The sequence below is a fragment of the Ipomoea triloba genome, chromosome 10, assembly GCF_003576645.1.
Source record: "Ipomoea triloba cultivar NCNSP0323 chromosome 10, ASM357664v1".
Taxonomy (NCBI): Eukaryota; Viridiplantae; Streptophyta; class Magnoliopsida; order Solanales; family Convolvulaceae; genus Ipomoea; species Ipomoea triloba.
The window spans coordinates 26,020,391-26,031,662 of record NC_044925.1 but is presented as its reverse complement, the minus strand read 5'-3'; the positions used below and the strand labels follow the sequence as shown (position 1 = coordinate 26,031,662).

The following is an 11,272-nucleotide window of genomic DNA, read 5'->3' as shown; positions in this document are numbered from 1 at the left end:
ACAAGCTACAGGTTACTTCCGTACCATCCGCTTGAGGGGGAGTATTAGGACTCTACATAATAGAGTCATACTATAAGTCTTAGTCCTAGTTTACTTATGATTCTCAGTCCTAATTTACTTATGATTCTCTTGTATATATACTCTTGTATTCCTACAGTTATATTTTGTGAACTCTAATACAAACATAATTGTTCTCATCAACTACCCGACAACACATGAGACAGGAATATTTAGTTACCAACCATGAATAACGCGGAACATGGAAATGGCTCAAACAAATTAAAAAGAGACCGCGGAATCTTAATACTGTACTTAACAGTTAACACTACATGTACGGTCAATGCATGCATGCATCACGATGTACAATAACTCCACGTGGGGCTCTTGTTTTTATTTGGAAAGTTAAAAAAAAAAAAATCCTTTGGGCATCATTTCACAATCTTAAGGTGCTGTCACTTCAATCTTTTTTTATTTTTATTTTTTTATTAATAAATGATTAATTATGTATTTATACTTTTTTTATTATAATATTATAATATTATATATGATATGATATGACGTTAATAAATTTTTACTGTATATGTAAATTAACTATGCTAGATCTAGCTAGAAACGTCAAAGTACGTAAATAGATGAAGTTGTGACGAAAACTATTAGATGCCTTTGAGAATGAGAACATTATATTATTACTTAGAATGAGTTGCGTATTGAACAAAGGAAACAAGATGTTCTTATTTATAAGAGCAAAATTATTTATCACACATTCACAAAGGAAACAAGATGTTCTTATTTATAAGAGCAAAATCATTTTACTTAGAATGAGTTGCCTAATTATTCGTTATGTAACACTTGACTACTATACTTTAAACATATAATACACTTATTTACAACTCTATCCAAATTAAATTACTCATAACATTCATAGACTTCGACAACTCCTCAATCTTATACCGCCCCTAAGTCAGCTTTTTTTTTTTTTTCCCTCTCTCTCAAAATATCTTTGTTGGCACCAAAAAAAAAAAAACCTCAAAATGAATTTTAGTGATGACTTTGCTCTTATCTTATGTGTGAGATATATAGTAAATGTATATATGTGCACCTATATATGATGTACGGCGTACCAATAATAACATTTGTCACTATATATAAAAAAAAAATAGTAATGGGGGCACTCCATTATTGATAACCAATATATAACTAATATTTATTTTGTTGGGAAGGGTGAATACGTACAATGATTTAAAGCATAAATAAATCTGCATTACAACAATTGTTTATAGATTGATTACCGATTATTAAAATTAAGGAATCTAAGCATAAACCTATTCAGTGCGCATTTTTTACAATAAAGTTGGAGGGAAAAGGAGACATTATAGTACAACGAGATATGCTATATACATGCATGTATTTGAATAATATTAACAATTATAATAAAAACAACAGCTCGCAAGATTCGAGATCTAGGAAATTCATAATATATTTGTTGTGCTTCATTGTAATCACTAATGACAGTGATTAAACAATAATAGTATTTAGAAAAAACTGGACAAGATCCGATTCTGCCTGCTTTACAGGAGTACAATGAATAATTAAGATTTTTTTTTTTGGGTGCAATGAAACCTCCCTACTATCTGCTGATAGATTAGTATTGAATAAATCTCTCTCTTGTGTAATAGTTCGCAAATATTTATGCGTGTACTAAGTAAACTTTGCTCATAAATCGTAAAATGCCGGGCTCGATTGAGAAGTTAATGGCATAAATCAAATTTGTAATTTATTAGTATGAAAATTATGTTCAACCCGCTCGATCATTTCTTTCGGGTCACTTTTAGTTTATTTTGGTGTTTTTTAATTGGTTTTATTATTATTATTATTATTTAAAAAAAAAGGTCTTTTTCTTCCCACTTGGTGTCTGCTAACATGAATTTGGACGGAGTTAGATGGACGTCGTAATCAATTATGGAGTATTAGTTATTCATAATGGATTGAGGACGTAGCTGTGACGTTTTATGGATGGGATTTTGTAATAATTCATAATTGATTGTGACATTATAATATTTATATTTGTCAAAATTTTATCCATTCTCATCCATTATTGGACCTACTTATTAATTTGTCACTTTGTGGGGATTAGTTCTTATCAACGATATAAACACAAAGGGATGTTACATTTGATTTCTCGGTTATATTGATATATATGTTTTGTTACACAAAGGGATGTTACATTTGATTTCTCGGTTATATTGATATATATGTTTTGTTTTGTTTTGTTTTGTTTTTGTTTTTATTTTTGTTATTGATTGTGAAGTTGGTCAGGTTTGATTTCTCAATTTTTGTTTAAATGGACAAAATTCCATCCAAAATATCTTAAATATTCGTATTTTAACCATATTTTACATCATTCGAATGAAAACTTTTTAAATATTTTGAACTGAATTTGATTAATTTAGAAAATTTGAGACCTAGATCAAAACTTCAAAGTGATCAAATTAATGGTAAAAAATTCATGACTTTTTGTTACTGAATCCACTTTGACACGGTCCAAATTGATGTAGACCTTACATATATTTATACCACAAAATAGCCACCCATTTTATGCTAAAATTTCAACATATAATATAAAATGAAAATTATTATTAAAATATTATTATAGTTTGTTGTATTCCTAAATTATGGTCGGGGATTCTTATAATCTCATGTATTTTTAATGTTTTTTGTCTATAACCTGCCACCTACAATTTACACAAATTCTTTCTCCTTGTCCCATGCATTCAAATTAGTTATTATCTAAATATCTATATTTAATTTAATAAACCCTAGTTTCTACTTTATAACATGATGTATGCATGCTACTATATTTTAATGCATCGCTTAACAATGTTGAATTTTATATATGATGTGTATGTTAATTAATGATAATAACTTTAAAATTTGATTCCTTTAAAAAAAAATTAACAAGACACCAAAATATAATAAAGTGACAAAAATGAGATAAAATGATAAACAACCACTAAAGTTTAAGAATCTCACATGTTGTGACATCTTCGGTTATGAGGTTAAACATGTGAGACTGGGAATTCAACATAACTGTTGTACCCGCTCCCCTTAGGGGTCTTGACTAAAGTTTACGCGATGATTTGATAATTTACTCTATTTTTTTTTATGATAAAGTTTGAAATAATTGGCCATGATTAAAAAAAAAAAGTTGTTGGGTTGGGCTTAGCTTTGAAGCCCATAAAGTGTCCAATGGTTTTATTGGGCTGACTTTAGAAATTTCTTCTTAATTTGATCTGAGTCACATGATGGATTCTAATTATTCTATGCAGCTATGTTAAGGTCCAAAGCTATAGAAATCTCACTTTACCCTTTCAATTTTTTTATTTTTTATTTTTTAATTTTTTAAGGCATAGATTTGTTTTTTTCTCTGCGGGGATTTAAAACAACTATAGAAATCTGTATCACGTGATACAAACAGGGTTCTAACATAGGAATGTTTGAATTTTCTAGTGGTGAAATAGTTCAAACTATAGACTATCCATCTATCATGATAAGTTAATAACCAGTTTCCACTAGCATTGGCGGATTTGGCGCTATGTATGAAGTCTGCATTCTGATTTTATCAAGTAACTTAAGTTGTTTATATAAAGGGAGTGTTTGATAAATAATTATTAACTGATTGGGTTAATGGGTTTGACTAGTTGATAACATTAGTTGATTGTATAAAAGTGTTTGGTAAATTAAATGTTAATTGATAGCTGATTATATGCAAAATGTCTTTCTCAAAAAGTTATTTTTAGTAATTTTTTGAATTTTAATACTTCAAAGCAATAAGTTGTTATAAAAAGTTAATTAATCAGACACTTATATTGATTGTTTAACCAAGTCAAACAACTAATAGTGATCAAATAAGTCAAACTTGACTGATAAGCTAACTTTGTTACTAAATAGGCCAAAATCCTAAAATCTTTTGATTATAGTCAACCAAACATTTGCTTCTCTTATTTATTAAATAAAATAAAATTGTGTCCAACTTTTTATTTTTTCTGAACTCGTTAAAACATGTTTTACATCAGCAAATACTCAAAAATTGAGTAAAACATGAGGAATATATAATATTATTTATTTGAAAATCACATAAACCACAAATCCATAAATATGCACTTTAGTGGAGGCGCTGTAGGTAAAACTGTATGTCCGGCTACTTGCTTGGCTAGCTACCACTAGATGTAAAGTGAAGTGAAGAATCAGAATCTGATTCTCAATATGCAGTGCAATAAATTGGAGGAAAATTTATAATTTATGTACTTGACAAATATGTCAATTATCAATGTCATTTTTAATTGCATGAAATATGTCTCATGATTTAGTCACATAAATTGATCAATCTGTAAAACTTAATAACTCTATTATGTTAATTGTTATTGTGTTAAAAAATATATCATTTTGTATTTTGTGCATTAAGTAAATCCTATCTTGCCAAGGACCTTGTGGTGCAGTGGCATCAAACCCTTTCCTTTATACAAAAAAAGTAAATCCTATCTTATTATTCTAACTGCCAAAAAATTACAAGTAAATCCTCTAATGCTCATAATTAGCTACCTCAAGCTAAGAGAGTTACTAGATCATTCTTACTAATAATCAAACTTTTAACTTTATAATTTATCGAGCCAACAACCTGAATTACTTTATTTCGTTAACCGTAGTAATGTGCAAGTTCGGAGGTGCAATCCTAATGGGACTCTTTTTTTGCAATTATTGGGGAGACAGGGGAGTAACAGTCAACGTCCGCTAATAACCAAAACATCATTCAATTTCGCACTCAAACTCAACCAGGCAGAACTTTTCTCCGTAATATACCTAAGCGCTTATGTCTGTGTAATTCAATATTTCAATCCGTGTGTGCGCTCTGTGAAATGCTCATGTCTTGGGTAAACTATCCTACGACCAAACTTCCTTCACGTGTCTTCTGCCATAGCAACAAAGATGCCCATTTCCTCCCCAACCACATAGGAATACACAGAAACCCTCCTAACTTGTTTCCTAGGAACTGCCTGAATTTCTCAACTGACCCAATTGTCTCTCTTCCAACCAATCTTGCCTCAGTAATGGATGAACCCAAGAATTTGAGGATTGGGTCTGTCACTGCTGACCCAAATGACAAGTATTCCAGAGAGCTGGGAGTTGCAGTCAGAGCTGTGCACATGGCATGCTTGCTCTGCCAGAATGTCCAAGAGAATTTGATTTCTCAAGGCTCTCAGCAAGTCCACTCCAAGGATGACAATTCTCCTGTTACAATTGCAGGTAATTTGGGTTGTGTTTATCCTTTTTGGGTTAGTTTCAGGTTTCTTCAAAATGGGCATTTTTTAGTTTTTGTTATTGGCCTGGTTTATCTGTCTTTTCTGTGAAAGTTATAATTTTTCTTAATTCTTTTGGTTACTTCATGATGTAGAGCTTAATTATATAAGGAAATAGAGCTTATATTTCATGATGTATTGACCTTATCTTTTAAGATAATTGTTTTTGTTGAGCATATAATATATACAATATAAATGTGTAGTTTCAAGTAAGGTTAGACTTTTAGTTGAGACAGAACGTACCTTTCAATTTGGTATTAAGCCATAGTAAGGCTAGACTTGGCCTTTTAGTTGAGACGGAACGAACCTTTCAGTTTGATATTAAAGCCATTGTGAAAGGTCGTATAGGCAACTATGTCGATGCTGTTCTTGGCCTGTCAAAAAAGTTATTAGTATCACTCCCTGTGGTCAAATAGTTGCTTAATCAGTTCAAAGATTCCAGCTAATCTTACATTATTACATGTTGCAGATTGGAGTGTTCAGGCAACTGTGAGTTGGGTACTTTCTGAGGCCTTTGGTAGTGAGAATGTATCTATTGTTGCTGAGGAAGATGTTGAAGAGCTCTCCAAGGCTGGGGCAACTGGGCTACTAGACGGCGTGGTGAAAACAGTGAACGAGTGCCTGGCTGATGCACCGCGTTTTGGACTGACAGCACCAGCTTTGGCTCTAAGTGCTGAAGAGGTTCTGGAAGCCATTAACAGGTGCAACCCCTCGGGGGCGAAGAGCAGCAGATTTTGGGTGTTGGATCCTGTGGATGGCACGTTGGGGTTCGTACGTGGAGATCAATATGCCATTGCTTTGGCGTTGATAGAAGATGGAGTGCCAGTTCTTGGAGTTCTTGGCTGTCCAAATTACCCAATGAAGAAGGAATGGCTTCAGTATCATAACGGATACCAGAGAATTCTGTCCAGGTTGAGTTCACCAACATCTGAATCTTGGGATAAAGGATGTGTGATTTATGCGAGAAGAGGCAGTGGCAACGCCTGGATGCAACCTCTCCTTCGCGGTGAAAAGAAGTTTATTTGGCCAAACTCCGCTGCACAGATTGAAGTATCCTCCATTGATAACCCTGCATTGGCTACTTTCTGTGAGCCAGTTGAAAAGGCGAATTCTAGCCATTCTTTCACAGCAGGGCTTGCTCACAGTGTTGGACTTAGGTGAGCCTATATACACTCTGAAATGATATAATATAACAATAATTATCAAAACCCGAAAGCTATGGTATTTCAACTATATGTAACTGCATACCTTTTTCTGCAACAAGGCTCAAACTCCAGTGCTTACAATTTTGCGTGTGTGTTCTGTATTCACAGGAACCAACCACTACGCGTGTACAGCATGGTAAAGTATGCAGCCATAGCCCGAGGAGATGCTGAAGTATTCATGAAATTTGCCAGGGCGGGTTACAAAGAGAAGATATGGGATCATGCAGCCGGAGTTGTTATCATTGAGGAAGCTGGAGGCATGGTCACTGATGCCAGAGGAAATCCACTGAACTTTTCAGAAGGCATATACTTGGAAGGCCTTGATCGAGGAATCATCGCTTGCTCTAAGGCTACGCTGCACCAAAAGATCATCAGTGCCGTTGATGCTAGCTGGAATTCCTCTTGCCTGTGATTTAAATTCTGCACGGTGAGTTCCGAGTTCTCCATTGCAACTCTGTTTCTTTAACATCAGACAAGTACTGCTGTCAGCTTAACATGATTCATTGAGTAGAATGGTAGCATTCATTATTTGTTTTTTGGAACCTGAATTAGTTTGATGCATAGCATATAGAAGCAGGATTATGATGAGGTCGAGAAAGAGATGTATAAAACACAAATCAGTTGAATGAACATATCCACAAATACAGCAAGTATAATTGCTGTTTTGTTCTTTAAAGCAGTTTTGATCAAAGTCTAACACACATCATCACAAGAGAATATGCAATTATGAAAATATAAAAACTTCATTTCCCTCAGAAAACTAAGTATGATTGTCCCCAGTGCAAAACTATCATATTGCTGCCCTCAATGCTCCTGTTGTAGCCGCCTGTTTCATCTCTGCAGCTTTACCACTGCCTCTGAAGTACATGTATACTTGCTGCAAATTTACGCAGAAACAACATCAATGATTTTGCAAAAAGAGAACATCAATGAAAATAATGAAATTGTAAAATGAATAGATATTCCAAGCAGAAACATAAATGGAGTATAGGAGTCATACCTGAATAACCCAAACACTAAGCACCGACTCGAAACAAAATAGCCCAAAACCAATGAAGTAGAAAACCTATAAGATGAGAGCAAAAATGAGCATGTTAATAGGTTTTGGTGTTTATGCAGGTTTCTGAAAAACATCCGATTTTGTGACTGTCCTTTCCCTATGCCCCAACTGTCCCAGAAGAGTTAGGGTGGTAGATATATAAGAAAATATATGGTCAAGAAAACCGTGAAAACTTACCCCAACAAGTATTTGCTTGCCAATAAGATCTATTGCAGGAAGGATACCTCTGTTCCAAAAGTACATCCAAGGTCAGACCGTTGGCAAAAGCGCAAAATGGATAAAATGTACTTCAGTGTCAACCATAGACAACACAAATTTCCCCATTAATGGCACATCCTTTTAAGTAATTACAATTGAGAAATCATAGCAAGCACATTAGATATATAATTTTTACGTCAACTCCTGCCTTTTAAAGGGATATTGAAGCGCACAATATTCTTTTACTGACCTTATTGCATATTTAATATCTACTAATTATATATTGAGATAATTGGCATCTCATTATGAGATGCCAAGAAGTCAAAAGAACTTACGTTAGAGACTTTCCTTTGAAAACCACTGGAGGAGCAACTGCAGCAAAGATGCAGAATACAAGGTGAAGCTGCATAGAGGGTCAAATGTGAGAAATATCCTCCAAGCTCAACAGAAACTTGGATTGAAACCGGGGGAAATTTTAACACCAGCTGAAGGAGCTTACTGAATAAAACAAGAAAAACCACCCAAACCTAAAAGCAGTTTCAGACCTGCAACATCAACAAAAGTAGCACCTCCAAAAATGAGTTAAACAATTCTTGTACCGACTAGGAAAGAAGGAAAATCAAGTTCACATAGTGAGAAAACTAGAGGCAGCAGTAGCACTAGTTACAATTTCATCCAAGCCAGTAGATAACCATAATAAATAATTAATGTGGTGGTGTATTTTTTAAAATCTGAAAAGCACATTCCGCCAAAAACCGTTAAACTTTCCACTGAGAAATGGAGCATTTACCTAAAAGCACGATAGAGTGTCCGATACCATAGAACATAGGCTCCTGGGACACCTAAGATGAAGTAGATGATAGAAAGCAACCAGATTGTTGCATCTACCCAAAAAAAAAAATGGTTTCAGGTTAGCATACATACAACATGTGGAGGCACAGAAAGCACTCCATAGACAGTGTCGGGTTTAGACAAACCTCCCTCTTTAATCCATGCAGTAGTGACAGCTATTATATTCCATAAAAGACATGCATAAAGCCCTGCTTGCCACCAACATAATATCAGTGTGTGTACATATAAAAAATGAATAAATAACAATAAAAGAGGCAAATGAGCAGTGTAAATAGATTGAAAACTTTCTGCCAGAGATTTCTCTATGGCAATGCACAGAAATTATAAAATTCTAAACAACCCATCAAGGCTAATTAAAGAGACAGACTTGATGTAGTAAATAAAAATTGGCATACCCAACAAGGTTGTAAAAGCAACATATTGCAGCCTTTGTAGATGAATTGGTATTTCATTGGCAATATCATGATGGATTATTGGGAAGAACGGTGGCCAGTTCTTCTCCTCAAGAGCAATACCAGCTGAAAAGCAAAGAGGATACTTGGACTCATCAAATACTGAAAAGACCAAAAAATGCTTAACTGCAATATATAATTGATAAGAAAGGAGAAAGGAACTGAAATGAGAGCAAAAGAGCACCTCTTCCAGCAGCATCTGCTTTCCGCTTCAACTCCTATATAGCAGAAATGAACCAAATAATGAATATTTGTACATCACATATAAAGTGCATGAATCCCAGTCTCAATATCCCATTGAAGGATTCTATAGGCCATCAGCTCCCACCCTTCTCCCATAGCCTAATCCCATCCACTTACAAGTTTTAACAGGGCCACTAGGAAGTCTTTTCTAAACCTCTTCTTAGGTCCAAACCACATGCCATTATATCATATTATGCTTGTTAAGATATTATGGCATTTCACCAAGTGGATGAACTCTGATACATTGAAAAAGTATAATAATAAGAATAAGATGTAGAGAAAGAGTAGTCAGTAGATGGCAGCCATTTCTATAAAGTAACGAGAAGAAAACCACAATGTCTACATTAAGCACATGTAGAACTCCAAAACATTGCCCTACTGTAACTTTTTACTCATTTGTTTTCTGCAACAGCTAATCCACACTACAAATGATGTATTATTTCAAGCTCTACAAGTACTCAAGAACCAAAATAGAGTCTAAAGTGTAAAATCCATCAATAAAATATATACACAGAAACCTTTAACTAATACTGCAAGCAACAACAAACTTACATCCCTTCAAATGCAAATGCATTATTAAATGTTCATTAACATATACCTGTTCCCTCCTACTCAGTTCAGCCTCTTTACCCTGCAACTCCTTCTCTTTTTGTTTTAAATCCTGTATTTAGCATCCACTTCAATATAAAATGTCACCAGGAAATTCACAAGAAATAAAAAATGTTGAATACTCTAGTATATTCATCAATTCTCAAATATTTCACAAACCGCAGCACTATCTAGTGAAATATCAACAGAGCCATTATTATAGAAACCAGCCGGATCAGGGGAGTTTGTAGCAGGAGGAACCCTCCCAGTGCCCTGCAAAGTTAAATATGTTACTGACAGAGATAACCATAAAAAAGTAGAACCCCTGCTCATCTAATTATCGACTAAACACATCCTAAATCCTAGTCATAGAATTCAGCACTAAAATCAGCATAAAATTACACTCCCTGCTCATCTAATTATCAACTAAACACATCCTAAAGCCTAATCACCGAATTCAGTACTAAACTCAACATAAAATTACACTCACTGCACATCTAATTATCAACTAAACACATCCTAAAGCCTAATCACCGAATTCAGTATAAAGTTACACTCCCTGCTCATCTAATCATTCTGTTCATGCACATTCAGGCTAAAGACAAATGTATGCAAGTAGTGAGTACTCACACAACTACTTTTGTATAGCAACAGATAGTCCGATAGCGAGGTTGAAATACGAATCGTAATCTTAAAATGAACTTAAGAACACACATATAAGCGCAAATACGCATGCACAAGTGCATATACACACATTACATATAGAGAGATAGGAAAAGTGGCAGGGAAGTAGAAAGAGCATACGGCGAAAGGATTAACTTCATCGTCTTCGCGAGGGTTGCGATCGTAACGGCCAGCCATTTCAGCTCAGCTTTCACTTAGCTTCAGTAGCTGTCAAAAGTAACACTCAGAAAAACAGAGAAAATTGGGAGACAATTGTCAGACAAAAATAGTATAAAGTTTTCAAATTTTAAAATTTTGAAAATAATTAATGCAATTTTAAATTTTTGAATATAATTTTCCGCGCAGTATTTTTTTTATACTGCAATAGTGCAAAATGCAAATAAGTCAATATTATACCATTTGGTTTTATTATTATTATTATTATTATTATTATTATTATTATATTAATTTAATTATTATTATTATTAATTGGATTCATAAAAGAAATTGAGAAAATGTATCCTTTTAATTAATTATAAAATTCTTAAAATAGAAGAAAATTAATTCTTTTAGTTTTAATTTTATCGAATATATAAAACTAATTAAGGAATTTGAATCCTTAAAGTAGAAAATAAAGGTGAGTACTTTATAGGCTTT

The 11,272-nt window shown here is 33.7% G+C and overlaps 2 protein-coding genes across 2 annotated transcripts; one reads left to right on the top strand and one right to left on the bottom strand.

Moving 5' to 3' along the window:
• Positions 1-4,840: 4,840 nt before the first annotated feature.
• On the top strand, positions 4,841-7,235 carry LOC116032597 (PAP-specific phosphatase HAL2-like). The gene is made up of 3 exons (XM_031275244.1): positions 4,841-5,301; positions 5,824-6,511; positions 6,668-7,235. The coding sequence occupies exons 1-3, from the start codon at positions 4,914-4,916 to the stop codon at positions 6,969-6,971; spliced, it is 1,380 nt and encodes a 459-aa protein (XP_031131104.1). The 5' UTR covers positions 4,841-4,913; the 3' UTR covers positions 6,972-7,235.
• On the bottom strand, positions 7,162-10,885 carry LOC116032598 (secretory carrier-associated membrane protein 2-like). Its single transcript, XM_031275245.1, has 12 exons — positions 10,757-10,885; positions 10,133-10,225; positions 9,963-10,025; positions 9,306-9,339; positions 9,065-9,187; positions 8,795-8,857; positions 8,608-8,701; positions 8,317-8,362; positions 8,153-8,220; positions 7,797-7,845; positions 7,560-7,625; positions 7,162-7,436 (listed from the first exon to the last, which is right to left on the bottom strand). Exons 1-12 carry the CDS (start codon positions 10,811-10,813, stop codon positions 7,350-7,352), a joined length of 843 nt encoding a protein of 280 aa, XP_031131105.1. The 5' UTR covers positions 10,814-10,885; the 3' UTR covers positions 7,162-7,349.
• Between the last annotated feature and the right edge of the window lie 387 nt (positions 10,886-11,272).